Source organism: Convolutriloba macropyga, chromosome 3, assembly GCF_964194025.1.
Source record: "Convolutriloba macropyga chromosome 3, txConMacr16.3, whole genome shotgun sequence".
Classification (NCBI taxonomy): domain Eukaryota; kingdom Metazoa; phylum Xenacoelomorpha; order Acoela; family Convolutidae; genus Convolutriloba; species Convolutriloba macropyga.
Window position 1 is genome coordinate 81,072,748 of NC_134470.1, and position 15,692 is coordinate 81,088,439.

At 36.7% G+C, this 15,692-nt stretch overlaps 1 protein-coding gene across 1 annotated transcript in view; it reads right to left on the reverse strand.

The window, feature by feature from the left end:
• LOC142336514 (vacuolar protein sorting-associated protein 18 homolog) overlaps positions 1-14,563 on the reverse strand; it is a 38,837-nt gene extending 24,274 nt beyond the window's left edge. The window contains exons 1-7 of the mRNA XM_075385412.1: positions 14,401-14,563; positions 13,152-13,563; positions 12,515-12,671; positions 11,938-12,096; positions 8,039-8,198; positions 6,681-6,771; positions 2,564-2,732 (exon numbers count right to left, since the gene is read on the reverse strand). Of these exons, the coding sequence (XP_075241527.1) occupies positions 2,564-2,732; positions 6,681-6,771; positions 8,039-8,198; positions 11,938-12,096; positions 12,515-12,671; positions 13,152-13,563; positions 14,401-14,537 (1,285 nt within the window). The 5' untranslated portion in view covers positions 14,538-14,563. The remainder of the gene's footprint in view (positions 1-2,563; positions 2,733-6,680; positions 6,772-8,038; positions 8,199-11,937; positions 12,097-12,514; positions 12,672-13,151; positions 13,564-14,400) is intronic.
• Positions 14,564-15,692: the final 1,129 nt, after the last annotated feature.

Consider the following 15,692-nt stretch of genomic DNA (forward strand, 5'->3'; position numbering starts at 1 on the left):
AACGGAGTTCGGACAATTAACAAAACCATTTGATATAGCGCAAGAAATGAACTCTTTTTTCTCTTCTGTTGGAGAAAAACTCGTCAATTCATGTGTTCAAATTCCCTTAAATAGCAATGCTTTCAGTCAGCACACTAATTTTTCAATCTGGTTCTATGATACCAATGTAAAGGAGATATCTGATGTCATTGATAACCTGTCAAATAAAACTTCTTGTGGTTTAGACGACGTATGTTCCAAAGTAATAAAGGCTTGTAAAGACGTAGTGGCTCCCTATCTATCAAAACTAGTTAATATGTCCTTCCATCAGGGTATTTTCCCTACTGCCTTGTCCATCGCAAAAGTTTTTCCCCTTTTCAAATCAGGAAATAAAGCTTGCTGTAATGACTACAGGCCCATCTCTCTTTTAATATGTTGGGGCAAAATCTTTGAAAAAATAGCTTACTCCAGGATCTATAATTATCTTGAAAGCAACAATCTCTTACACAAGAATCAGTTTGGTTTTAGGCGCAAGCATTCTACTATTGATGCCATAGCTGAATTTACGGAAAAAGTAAGAGCACTTAATGATAAAAAAAACAACGGCAACTGTCTTCATTGATCTAAAGAAAGCTTTTGATACAATTGACCATGAAATTTTACTCAGAAAGTTTGATCTTTATGGCTTAGTGGGTCCTTGTAAAAATTGGATGAAAAGTTTTCTAAGCAATCGTAAACAGTGTGTTGAAGTAAATGGTGTAAGATCTAAGCTGTCTGATATAAAATACGGCGTTCCTCAAGGTTCAATTCTAGGCCCTTTGTTGTTCATCATTTATATAAACGACCTCCCTAAGGCATGTAATAGCAGTGACGTGTTTCTGTTTGCAGACGATACTAACATTGCGGGCATTAACTGCTCCAAAAATGAGCTGGAAGTGGATCTAGCTAGTGTAAACACTTGGCTGTTAAATAACAAATTAACACTGAATTTAGAGAAAACGGTTCATGTTAATTTCAAAAATGTGACTCCAGATTCTAGTTTTCTAAACATAGCTGGATCGTGTCAAGTTTCCCAATCGCACTGCAAGTACTTAGGAATCGTTTTGGACAATCAACTTAAGTACAATTACCATATCGAAACAGTTCGTAAAAAACTTAGTGTTCAGTGTGGAATTTTGTGCAAGCTAAGGCACTTAGTTCCTAGAGTTTTCTTGCTGAGGTTTTATGATACAAACGTTAAACCCATAATTCAGTATGGAATTTTAGTTTATGGATGTACATCGCTGAATGCATTAAAGCCTATTCATATTCTTCAAAAGAAAATATTGCGTACAATCTATTTCATGAAAAAAGACGAGCATGTTGGTAATCTTTTTGTCCAGAATAAAATTCTTTCGGTCTATGAACTGTACATATATGAGCTTCTGAAATGTGTTCTTCGTTCTGCTGGAAAATTGCATTCGGAGGAATATATGAATAACCTGTTTCAATATAAAGAAAACCCCCGTTTAACGCGCAGTGCTCAGAAAAATCTTCTAAAATTGCCTTCAAAGTCAAACAGGTTTAAAAAATGTTCGTTAGCCTATAGAGGAGCTAAATTGTTCAACTTGCTGATTGAAAACGGTGTTCTTGAAACACCTCTTGAGATAGATAATGCATTTTTTTCCAAAATTGTTCATAGTATAAGGGATCTATATATTCTAGGCAATATAGACTTAACTGACTTTGTGTTTGGATAGTTAAAGTATAGTATAGTGAATAGAGCAGTCAGACTTCCTCCTAACGAACTTCTAAGAATTCCTGGCCACAAAAGTGGTGCGGGTTGTTCGTTGCAGGGGGAGGAAGTCTGTCAACGTTACATAGATCTTGGGTTTTGGAATCTTGACACTTGGGTGTCAGAACCTAACCTTGATCAATGTAACGTACCCCTTCCCTCAAACAAATCATGCATCACTTCAAAGCCTCTCAGTATGCGCTACATCAGTCAGGTAGCTAAAATGCAAAACAATTTCAATTTTTCTTTAAGTTACTCTTTTTTTTTAATGTTTCGTTTTTTTTTACTTGCTTTGGTGAGATTGGGATACTTAAATGGACTTAGTTGATAATTATTCATTTTCTGCAATACAATGTTATTGGATTAGGGCAGCTTCAAGTGAACTAATTGGTTCCGTCTGCTGTCCCCTCTGTGCTAAATATATATTAGACTTTGTGTTGCTAGTATTATTTTGTATCAGAGAAATAAATTCTTCTTCTTCTTTTTACTGCTAAAGGAGTGGTGTACACTACTAGATTACTATATCGTTCTGGGTTTATTTTAACATCACTAGCCGTATATAACTTTTGAAATTGATCTTTTTCACAGGGCAATCTTCATTTAATATTGAGCTCAACAAAGTGACAAAAGTACAAGAATACCACGCACTCAACTGTTAAACATGAAGATTTTCCGAAGTGCGCGCCTCAATTCTGCCACAAAAATCACAACATGTCCCCTTCGAAGTAAGTCAACGAAATAGGCGAGGGCGGGCTGTTCACCTTATTATGAAAACTAAATCAGTGAGGCAAAAAACTACAAGGAACCAACCTAAGTGTATTCTCCATATGTGTCTGTCCTCTTGCAGTGGAAAGTACTTGTGTATGGCTTTATCGGTGATTAAATACTGCTCGTCTTTGAAACTGTCTTTACACAGTCCAAACAGAGAGGAGGATGAGGAGTACGGGGTCAGTCGAGGCAGCGAGTCACTGAACATCACCTGAAATCATAATCATCCTGACTGCAAAGTTGCAGCAAGTTTACCCGATAATTAGGCACTAAGAGCTCCCGTAAAAATCTTCCCTTTTGTCAAAAAACAGCTGCGACGACTTCAAATGTCACGTCGACGTCGAAGAACCAGTAGGCGATTCTTTTGACAGAACTATAGTGCATCAAGGTCATTTATCGTCACCGCTTCAGTTCGCTCTAGTTATTAAATAACTGTGATCTATCTCTGCAAGGAGGAATCGAAGTTAAACAACTGCTGCGAGTAGAGCATCTCGGTTTTGCTGATGACGTTGCTCTGTTACTATCTCTTACAATGAGGTAGAGGAAAATGTGCATAATACGATTGAACAAGCAGCGGATAACTTAGGTCTAGCAATTAACGTCAATAAGACAGAAACATGGGCGTCAAGCTTGATCACTACTCATTGTACAACCGCATAGACAGAGAACTATCTTCAATGTCGACAGGATTATAGAGAGGAAAGGCAGGAACCTGTGCCGGAATAGCTGAAGAGAAGATTTCGAACACATTAAACATAGAAACATAAACCGACTAATGCCGGAAGAATTGCTCCTGAACGACAGGAGAGGCAATTTAATTAAGGAGCTGTAGCCTAGATAAATCTTTCATTAAGGGTGAAAAAACAGTTTACCACGCCGTGATTCGAACCATTGACCTCCCGCTCCCTGACCAGAAGCACTGCCCAGTCGACTATCAGGTCCTTCTTCTTGCTATGCTGCAATCGATTTCATTTTAGCAACAAGCGTTACTTCGGAGTGAGAGCAAAAGAGATCACTCAAAAATGAAAAACATACCCGGCAGATTGCCGGAAAATAGCCGCCGTTGATTCCAATAAGCATAATTGGGATTGAAATAACAGAAGATATTGAAAAAAAAAGATTTTTGTACAAAAACATTTTTTTAAGTCCGATTTATTTTGATGGCATTTCGTAGTTGAACATACTTCTGTTTCTTAGAGAGAGGCTACAGCGGCTATTATCAATAACAATAAGCATTAGAGAGAGGTAACTAATACTTATAGGAACGACGTTCAAATAGCGGGCATCTAAAATTGGGCTTTATGGGTTTATCCCGTTTCTATTTCTGACTTAAATTTTTTATACTGACTCTGTTCATTTTGAATTGCTTTGCTGAGCAACTGATGTTCAAAATCACTTTTAGCAGAATGAGAGAAGAGAGAAACTAGCCTAGAGAAGTCAAAAAGATTTCACGCAAAATGCTGAAAAGGCGGCAAAATGAGGTAAAGCGAAACATTTTTTTATTCGACGAAGTAAAAAAAAATAGGAGCGCTATAATAGCCGGCTGAGAAGATGAGGGCGGCTATTAAAAAGCATGAAAAAGTCACTTGAAAAGCCAAAGAATGTTCTAGAAGAAAAACGCAGAATGGTCAAGCGAAAAATTTGCGTTAAAAAAGACCAACACGTTTACAACAATTGCCATGAAGTTCGTTCAAGAACAATTAAACAGACAGCTAGCTGAGTTGATTGAGATGCTGACGCAAACATAGTTGGCAAATTGTTGGAAGATACAGCCGTTGACGCACATTTAGTTTCAAACAAAAAAGAAAAATTGACAGAATTTTTAAGTGTCAAAAATGTTCTAATTTTGTGTCTGAGTTCGAAACAAGAAAACTACAATTAATTCTAATTTGCTTCTAAATTGAAAGCAACCAAGCTTAAAATGAATGCCAGCTAATAATGCCTCTAATTAGCATTGATAACATAATGCACTATGACTTACTGATCGCCCGATTTATCATTTTTATTCCTTTTCTTTTGATTGTGCTCTTTTGACATTGACCGTATTCACATTGCCTAATTCAATGATTGAAAGAATTTAAAATCCATCCGGTTGAAAAAGTGAGTCATGTAAGTCAAGAGTCAAACGTGAATCTCGCGACTTCTTATTTGGTGTGCAAATTCTGCACATTCGGCTGGATTCTAACATGACACTTAATTCATCTTCTAAACTGAAGGCTATTGAGTACAATACTAATGCCAGCTAGCAATCGCTTTAAGAACTTTGATAACCTAATGCATTATGACTTAATAACCGGGCTTTGTATGCTTATCCCGTTTCTTTTGATTTTGTCCTTTTGACTTTGACCATATTCACTACATTACGTAATTCAATGCGTGAAACAATTTAAAATCTATTCAGTTGAAACATTGAGAGAAGTAAGTCAGAAATCAAGCACGACTTATTATACATTATAACTCTCTAGTATCTCAACTCAGAACCGTTTTTCTTTTTTAGCTTTATTTTGTACAGCTGTTCATGCTGATCTTCTGCTTTTTGTGTGTGACATCTTCTGGTACAATCAATAGCTATGAGTTTTGACTAATTTGCAAGAGACATTTTGAGGTCGAAAGAGCTCCTATGTAACAAAGGCTGACACGAGGCTAAATAAAGCATCGTGAAGTTATAAGGCATCGAAATGTAATAAGGTATACGATACCTTAATGAAATGTCACACACGAAAAAGCGTAGGAGGGAAGCGTGAACAGATGAAAATTGTTGTTTTGCGGGATGCGGCGCGTAGAAATGTAACAAAAATATTACCGACTAACGTCGGGCGAATTGCTCTCAAACGACCGGTTGGCTTCGTCAAAAGCTAGCTACGGTTTAGTGATGGTGGATTTAGCATAAATGAAGGAGGCGTGAGGTGATCGCAGCGGGAGGGGGGGTGCACCGATGGAGGGGTGGGGTGGGGTTTTCGTTGGCTGCACGTGGCCCTTACGGCCTGAACGATTTGCGAGGGGTGAAGTGAGGGGGCTGATATAGGGGGGGGGGGGGGGGGATGAGGGCTCCATTTGACGAAAAGTCAAATGGGTCAGACGAAAAATCGGTCAAGCAAAAATCGCATAAAAAGAGACCAAAAGGACTAATATAATTGCTACAAACTTCGTTCGAGAGCAATTAATAAGCGTCATCCTCGACAAAAGAAGTAAAAAGTACGACCACTGCAATATAGCGACGCTAGGCTTACGGCCTATCAGCTATAAAACCATTCACGAGTTTGCACTGAGGCACTGGGAAGTACCCAAATGCTACACCAAAATCTAAAGCATTGAAATTTGAACAGCATGTGAAAAGCCTTACTTGCAGCAGTTGTCAGAAAAAACTCAAGCGATGAACGCAGAAGCAGATGAGTTCTCGAAGCAAGGTATTGCGAAAAATCGAAAATCCTCTTGCAGTGACTCTTGAATTCAGATTTATAAAGCTTTCATGTTGTCAGTAGTTTTATACATTATCAAAACATTGAACATCTAAAATGGAGAAGAAACTGGAGAGCCTGAACTTCAAATGCCTGCTACGCATACTTCGCCTGGCACTCTTTCACAAAGAAAGCGTGTGATTAACCAGTGAAAAGCAGATAACATGTGCATAGTTTTGGCATTGATAATAAGGATAAGGCGACTGGAATGCTTCAGTGACATTAAGAAAACTGACAAATTATTGCTTTGGCTCAAACTCGTACGTGTAAAGCTGCGTGGCAGTATCCTGATGCCGTTATAGCCCAAGAAGGGAAAATTTGGGTAAAACAGCAACTGACAGCAAACGAAGATCTACATATTGCAAAAGTCCAGAGAAATACGGCCGGTATGTCCCAAACAGACTTCAGCAGCTTTGTCAACAAATCTTTTCTTGTATGAGAAGGCAACAAAACTGTTCTCATTTCTGTTTTGTAACTCAGTCGACTGCTGATAATTTAAATTAATTTTACGTGAACTATACTTCCCTCGCCTATTTAACTCACACTAGACTAACCCACTTAAATTTTTTCAGGTCGTCGAGGTACAAAAAAATTACAAAAATGAAAGCAAATTCATAACAGCAATGCAATTGAAAACCACGCTTGAAAAAAACTTATCACCCAACTTACCATATTCCAGCTGATAGGACATTGATGCATACCTTTTTATTCAGGGGACAGAGGGCGTGAACAGATCGCGGTTCGTCGTAGAGTAAAAGGATGTGGAACTCGGTCACCGCACAGCCTTTGGGTCTAAAACAAAACAATTGTTAGAGGCATAAGAGTTCATAATATATGAATTGTACAAAATATAAATTTGAAATATCTTAATAATCTGTACTTGATCAGCGTCGTCTAGAGGAAGAGGCCTTGAGGAGACCTTAACGAAGAACGAGAAAAGGGTTATAAGTGGCCCATAGCTTAATAGTTGGATTTTTTTTGGAAAAGAATGTCAATAAATTATAATTAACTTTGTTATCATAACTATGGTAGTCAATTCAACAGAACAGCAGTTTAATAATTCTAAATTCAACTGTCCGTTTCAAATTTCCACGCGTGAAATGTTCGTTTATATTCTCCCCACTTTGGTCAGGTAAGAATAAAAACTCGTGTTTGAAGGATTTAACAAATCGTGCATGCTTTTTCTGAATTGGCTCAACTACTGAAGTTCTCCCCATTTCATCAAGTTGGATTAGCGCTGTGACACATTCGACTAAATGTTTCGAATCTAGTTGATGCACACGTTCACATTAGTTGCCAACGGAAGCCCTCTCATAACGACCAGAAACTAAAAACCGGAAATCTCCATCCCCGGATATCTCCAATGTAAAAATTCTAACAACTTTTTAAGAAACTGGTTAAACATCGGAACTTTTATACTTTATGGTTTAGACTTTATATTTTATACTTAATACTATATTTATACTTTATACTATATTTTCACTATATACTATATTTATACTATATTTTTACTGTATACTATATTTATACTATATACTATATTTTTTACTATATACTATATTTATACTTTATGCTATAGTTGAACTATATTTTATACTTAATGCGGTATTTTATACTATATTTAATACTTTATACTATATTTATACTTTATACTATATATATACTTTATACTATATTTATACTTTATACTATATTTATACTATATTTTTACTATATACTATATTTAGACTATATTTTTACAATATACTACATTTATACTTTATACTATATTTTTTTACTATATACTATATTTATACTTTATCCTATATTTATACTTTATACTATATTTATACTTTATACGATATTTTATACTATATTTAATACTTTATACTATATTTATACTCTATGGTTAAACTTCAAGTCAAGTTTGTAAGGCAAAAGAAAAACTCTGCAGGGCAGACAAGAAATGTCTTCAGTTACGTCAGTCTCCTTCGCCTACAACTTATTGCCCGTCCAACTGAATGCTATTTACGTACACCGTGGTTGAAACTTCCCGGGTGCTAATACACTAAATACTAACGTGGCAATGACATCTGCATGAATGTGTTTCGGATATGGGATGACATTGTACTTCTTCATCATTTGATCACTGCCACCAACATTACTGCTACTTAAACTACCACTGCTACTCGATTGCTGACTTGTTGCGTTGTCCATATTAAATTCCAACACTCCAGAACCTAGAAAAAATGTTTGAAAAAAATTGAGTGAACGCTCCAAAGCGCCTATTGACTTATTTGATGCTTTCTGAAAATTAACAGGACCACAGAACAGCACAAATATCTTGCGACTCCTTCAATTCTAAAAACCGTTCAACGATAATTAGAAAATAATAAACATGACACCTTAAAAACTAATAGTTGTGACGTCTTGATTGAACTGTATAGACACCTTAAAGACACCCACCAAATATACCCACCAGATTGTCGGAAAATGGGCGCCATTTATTGAGATTGAAAAAAAAACAAGAAAAATGACTAGCCTAGAGAAGTAAAAAAAAATTAAGCAAGATGTTAAACAACCTGTGAACCATTCATTGCATAGCAAAACAAATTTTTTAGTTTGACGAAGATAAAAAAACATAGCATGACAAGTCCAGACGTACAATTCAAAGAACTGACATTGACAATAATAAATAATAAACCGACCAAATTCGGAAGAATTGCTCTTGAACGACAGGCGAGGCAATTTAATTCAGGGGCTGTAGCCTAGATCAATTTTTCTTTAAAGGTGCATAAATAGTTTACCACACCTGGATTCCGAAACATGAGCTCCCGCTCCCTGACCAGAAGCACTCGGCTATCAAGCCCTTCTTCTTGCTATGCTGCAATCGATTTTATTTCAGCCACAAGCTTCACTCCGGAGTGCGAGCAATAGAGATCACTCAAAAATAATGAACCAAAGCGTAAAAAAAAGTCACTTGAGAAAGAATGTTCTGGAAGAAAAGCGCAAAATTCTCAAGCGAAAAATTTGCATAAAAAAGACCAACACGTTTACAATAATTGCTATTAACTTCCTTCAAGAGCAATTAAAAAAACAAGACCTAGAAATGATTAGGAGTGACATCACGGAAAAACATTTAGAAAAAACAATTAATGAAAAAAATAAAAAAACAGAAAATTATAGTTAAATTCCCGCATGTGAACACTAGCGAGAAAGCGAAATTTTGCTCAAACACCATTTTCTCACTCTACTCTAAAACTTGAGCTGAAAAAGTTACGCCGCAAATAAACTCGCTTTTTCGTTCCACTTCCTGTTTCGACGTGACCAAAATCAATAATCTAATTCGACTTCAAAAATCATCAAAATGTGTGAACAAGACAGCGTCCCAATACAATTCAAACTCTGAATTGTAAAAAATAGACATACTATAATAGTCAGCTCAGAAAACGCGGACGGCTATTAATCAAATTGATTGATCTATCCATACTTGACTTTGATTCCACCAATTAAAGCAAGCAAGACTAATCAGAAGGCGAATAAAAACAATCCAACATACTCCAACATGTGAGAAAAAAGCTCCACCATGTGTGAATGCTCCAACATGAGTGAAAAATGCTCCAGCATGTGTGAAAAATGAAGTCACACACGCAGTGCTGTCGAGTATTGCATGAAAAAAAGAGGCGATTTGATGTGAGCGAGACGTCACTGAACGCAACAAAACTTAACGGAAAGACGATCACGAGAAAGCCCATCATTGCACCGCTAAGCTATCGCTATAATCAACGAACGTCGTTACATTTGAAAGTTCTAACCGGTCCAGAGTACTAACAATTGAAAGCCATATAAAAGCACAAGAGCTGTCATTGGGACCACTATGATAATTAATCAAGCAAGAAAAGGTGTCCAAAAGCTGACAGACCCAAAATTTTGCTGATAATTTTCGAACGCAAACAGCCGCAAAGTTATTAAAACATAACTGAATAGCTTAGAGCGAGCGGTTGTCTTCAGTAGTACGCAGCTCGGGGTTACGGATGCTAGCATTAGATGGTGGATTGAGTGGGGCGGGGGTCAAGCGATGGTGAGGTGGTTGGGAGGGCTGGACGAGGAGGCTGAAATCACTAGCTGGAGGAAGGACGGGATAGATAGTGTTGAGGGGGAGTGCAGAGGTGCAAGTGGGGCTCAAACTCTTAAGACTAAAAACCACCCTTCACACCATGAAATTGTCTTTAAAAACAGTTTCGGTCAATCGCATACTTAGAGATTATTAAACCGTAAGGCTCTAAGTAAAACTTAATGCCTTCCAGACCAAATGTTGATAGTACAAAAATAAGCAGAAAATGACCACAAGACCAACACAATTGCTACAAACTAAACTTTGAGAGCAATTATTTCCGTCAGCAATTATTCGCTTGACGCCGTAATTACCAAAATAATAGAACAGAAAAATGAAGATATTAATCGAAACCCCTACTCGAAAAAGGGCTCATTAGAAAGGGCAAAGAATTCTTTAGTATCAATTCTATTAACTTAAAATTCGTCAATATCAACAAAAAGGTCATAAAAGACCAATAAAAAGGGCCGAATTGAAAAACAAATGTAGACAAAGCAGTGGTGATAAAATGAGACAATGAACATCAACATAAGTCGAATTGCCGGGCGAAAGCAAAAGCATTCGAAAATCGGATCTCGTTCTCTTAAAGAGCTGTTTAAAATTTCGCATTTTAAACTACTCTATTTTTTTCCTCTTACTGCTTTGGTGTTACTTACATCACCACTGAAAATTGACTCACGAAAAACAAAACAATGAACCATTGGCAATATAACTGAACATATCTTGAGATTGACCGAGTACAAATGAAACATATTCTTTCGTTAAAAAAGGAGAACACTTAAATAGCTGCTTCAAAACATGACTGCATCTTACAACAACAAACAAACCAAATTTACGAACGCTTACAAAATTGCTGATATAAAACCGATCGCTTACGGGGTGTAATTTCTGTTCGATGTTTACGCTAAGTCTTAAAAGAATAATATAGCCGGCAGACCGCTGAATGCAGTTGCGAAACTGACTTTGCTGTCACAGTAGATAGATAGAGAGATAAATATAAACGAGTTCATGTAGGTTAAAAAAAATTGAACTGATAATGCTTTTCCCCATTTAATTTTAGGAGAGAAGCCTTTAATTAGGAACCTTCACTAAACAAATGAAATTCTCTGACGTCAAACTTACCTTTATGAGTGTACAATTTAATTTATTCTGTTGAGGGAGTTAAGTCACATATGATCATCTTCAAGCGACAGCCTTAAAAACTCTAGTAAAGAGAGAGAGAGAGAGTGAGAAATGACACCAGCAGCGCAAAACGGTCAAAGAGAATGAGTTAATGAATAAAATCACACTTTAATATTTTCCATGTGACCAAATGTAAAACAAAAAGGGCTGCAGCTGCCAAAAAGCGTAATAAAGCTACACTCAGCCAACAGCTTCGCATCAATAAAAGAACATTCTGACAGCTACGAAATCATTACTTAGTGTGGTATGCAACAGTATATGCAAAATATTTCTGGCCTGAGGGGGCTTCACCACGAAAGATAACCAGCATATTGTCAGAAAGCAGCTGTTTTGTAGATTTCGTTATAAGACTAACGGTAAAAATTTACCACGGTAAAGTACGGAAAGCGTAAACAGTCAAATTCATTGGTTTATTCCATGTCGAAAAAACTTTCTATATATTGATTAAAATGATCCCAATATTCCCATAACTTAATTTTCAAAACCAGCTCCCAGTTTAATTAGTTCATAAATCCAAGTTATCATTTGGCAATAAAGTAACCAAAAAATTTGGCCAAAAATATTTGCCAAAAAGAAACATTTATGTCTAAAACAATAACTATTTTGAGTTTTTTCGAAGTGTATTACTCAGACGACACATCAACAATTCTATACGTAATAAATGAGCCATAAGAAGGCCTCACCTGCAAACCAGTAGATTTTGGTAGGTGTTATGGACTTGTTGTGGAACTGGACCTGTATCTGGCTGTGGTTGGTTGGCACTGGTATGATGACTGGAGTTGTCTTTCTTGTACCATCCCAATAAGGCCTGATCACAGTGGCTATTCCCAAATCAAGCACACCTAAGCAATCGAGTAAACCTAAGAAATCGAGTAAACAAGATCTATTTGGCAAATAAATTCATGTCAAAAATAGACATGACGGCTTCTGCTCCGTCAATAAAGCTCATTTATTTTTCGATTGCATCGGCTTCGTTCGGCATCTGGGCTTTATTTCTATTTCCATAGATTGAGAGGGCTACAAAATACTTGGGTACAAGGAGAAGGGTATACAGAAACCGATGATGACACAGCTTTCAAAAAACTCAAAAGCAGCCAAATTTGGCGGATTCATTGCAAACACGGGGGGGGGGGGGTGAGGTTTATGTTGATCAGGTTTTGTTTTAAATATCATTGTTACATAACGAGTTAGTTGCTCTTTGTTCAAATAATGATCCTATATTTCTATTAACGAGAAGATGCTTAGTAAAATATGGGATACCCGGTGTGGTTTGTCCAGTGAACATGTAGATACGATCCTTGCTGGCACAGAAGACACACACCTCATCTGAACTGGACACTCCCCCCATCAACACCATCTCCATACTCAACACTGGAATTGTCTCTGTGCTGCGCGAAGATGGCCTCAGTTGGTGTATCTATCACGTGAACACAGAAGATGAATCAACATCACTCATTGACGTTGTAAATTATTGCTTTCAGACGCAGTATGTTTCTTTTAGATATTTATTGATCTCTAAGTCTATTGATCTGTTACCGAAACTGCTATGGAGATGAACCAAAATCATGATGCTAAAGAGGTAATTTCGTTAAAATCCCCCCCATTACACAATAAGACCAGCCCCCCCTAATCCTAAGCTAGCTGCACCCAAAGCACGTCTGAGAGGAATTAATGTGAATTAGAGTGAATGATTGCAATTGAACTGAATCTCGCGTTGAGAAATAGCACGTCATCAAGATCTTCTTATTTTAAAAAATAGGCGACCTTTCATCATTTTGTTCATACTGACCTCGATTGGCACATTTTCGATTTGCACATTTTTAAATTTTACTTTTTTACTTTTTCGATTGGCACATTTTTAAATCGCCGTTTATTATCATATTATACAGCAAATTACCTGTTTCGCGGAGGTCAATTCTCCACTGACATACTCCACAGAAATGATTTCACCTTTCGCACTTCCCACCAAAAAATGAGTCACATTCTCACTGCAGGTCATGCGATTGTAGGCCACACACTGAATCTGCACATCCTTCAAGAACTTCTGTCCATTTCTGTACTTCTTCATATTCTTCGAAAAATAATACGTCTGCATGCTATCAGTCGTGAACAAAATCAAATTGCCCAAAGGGTTCACAAACACTTTTGAAATAGGGTCCACTTTCAGGTCGAAATAGTCGGCAGATGAGGCGTCTCCGATAGTCTTGCGATATAGTTTGCGATCATTGCCCAGTCCCTGTGTGAATACGTAGAGAACAGAATTGGCTACTTGTGCATGAGTGATGACTGACGATGTTGGATCAATGAGGCTGAAATGCAAAACTGTTTTCCCATTGATCATTGAAGGGTCTAATAGTTCAACTAGTGAAATCTTAATTTCTAGGATTTTTGCAAGAGATCCCAATTCTTTTAAGGGATTCGAACCAGTGATATACCTTTCTTGGACTTTTGTGCAAAATGAGGCAAAATTTCACCTTAAAATGGAAGACTATCGAAACTTAACGTCTCGCTTTGAAAAAAAAATAAAAATAAAGCCATACAGTTCGATCACGCGACCCCTTTATTGATGTCTTCTTAATGTAATAAAAGGCGCTGAATTTTTTCCCGATCTATTGTTTAGAGTATTGAAATACATCTAATTCTTCATTGAACATGACGCTGCAAAAATATACAAGAATTTGACTTCAACTGACTCTAAATGCTTATTTAAACTTGCCAAATTGATTGATTTTTATAAGAAGGTCATCATTGATTAACCTTGTTAAGGAAGGATTATCTTTTTTCAGAAACATATCGACCACAAACATATCTTCATTCGGTGTTCAGCTTTTTCGCCCCTATTAATTTAACCCTCTATCATTTCACCCCAATTTATTCACCCCTGTATCATTTAACCCCTCTATCTTTTAACACCTCTAACATTTCACCCTTCATTCTTTCGTGGTATCTTGCATCCAAAGCTAAGCGATAGAAATGCCATTTTTCAGTCTGCAACAATTGATTTTGTAAAATTTCAAAGTTTTCTTTCGATAGGTTTTTAGGAGTTCGAACTTATCTACATATTAGCAATTGTTACTTTTAATTGCAATGTCGAACTAATAGGCAATAGCGATACAAAAAATTACTTTTATGGCTTTCGCCGATACCTGAAGTCAACTTGTCGTGCTGAGAAAAGTGGTGTCTCAAGGAGGCCGGACTCATTTTCAGCACCCAACATATCTAGGTCTCCTCCTCCGCCATAGTAACCCCCTCCCCCTCCCATTCCAGCTCCTCTGTATGCCATGACTAACCTGAAAACAAAAGGGATCGGAATATTCTCTCATGAATTAACTTAGGGCCCCTTCTACCAATGAGACCACCATTCAGCCGCTAAAAACTTGTTTTGACTCGACTGAGAAAATAGAACATTTTTGGTGTTAAAAATGATACAAATTGTGAGCAGCTGACCGATAACAATGTAAGATAGAACAAATAGCGTGGCTGAAAAGGAATATAATATAAACAATGATAGAATATAAACATTGAAAAGATTAAAATATAAAAGTTACCCTTCAGGATGGAAAGTTTTCGAGAAATTTTAATTATTGAAACTTGATTTCTCCCCTAATCTGGGGACTACCAAGCTGGTTGTAACCATGTTTGGTTGAATTCAATATTAATATTATTATTATACTTCCTCATTCGGGCAGTTAGCTATTTTATTTCTGATTTCCTCTCATTTTTGTTCCAAAAAAATCTTTCAACACTGAATCAATTTGATTTAATGGATTAGGGAGCGGTTTTCGTAACGTATTGATCATTTAACAAAATCGTGTTTTTGAGTCTCTGGCAGTTGATCTCTTGTTTCACCAAAACCGACAAAAACTTACAGCACACAGAACTGAACATAGATTTCATTTAATATAAAGTATACACGTCAAAAAATATTACTGAAATTATATCTCATCTTACTGCATTTTTGTATAGCAGTTTACAGGATCCTATTTTCCAAAACGAAAGGTTTCCACAAAAAAATTTGAAACCGATAGTTAATTGTTCCGAACTTATGTGGGGCAGGAACTATATACGCAACTGATTTTTTCGTTCAATCAACTTTCGCCGATCGAAATATTGATCGCGCAAGATTGTGAGTGGTATCATTAGAAAAAATGTCACGCGTAGAATTTCAAATTATATTTTTTTAATTTTGCTTTTTCCGAGGAGTTACGGAAGTTTAAAGAAATGTGAACGTGAGAATAACATCCGTTGTCAAATTTTTCGTTATTTTGCTCAAATTTTACTTTAAAAAAATTGTTAAGATAGAACCAATTGTTTTCGCAATATTTCAGGCAAAATTAATGAAAAATCAGCATTTTTTCCTGTTTTCGAAAAAAGTAATCAAATATGCCTATTTGTTCCCCTTTGTCCAGTTTGACCGGTGGTACGTCGAAACTGCTAA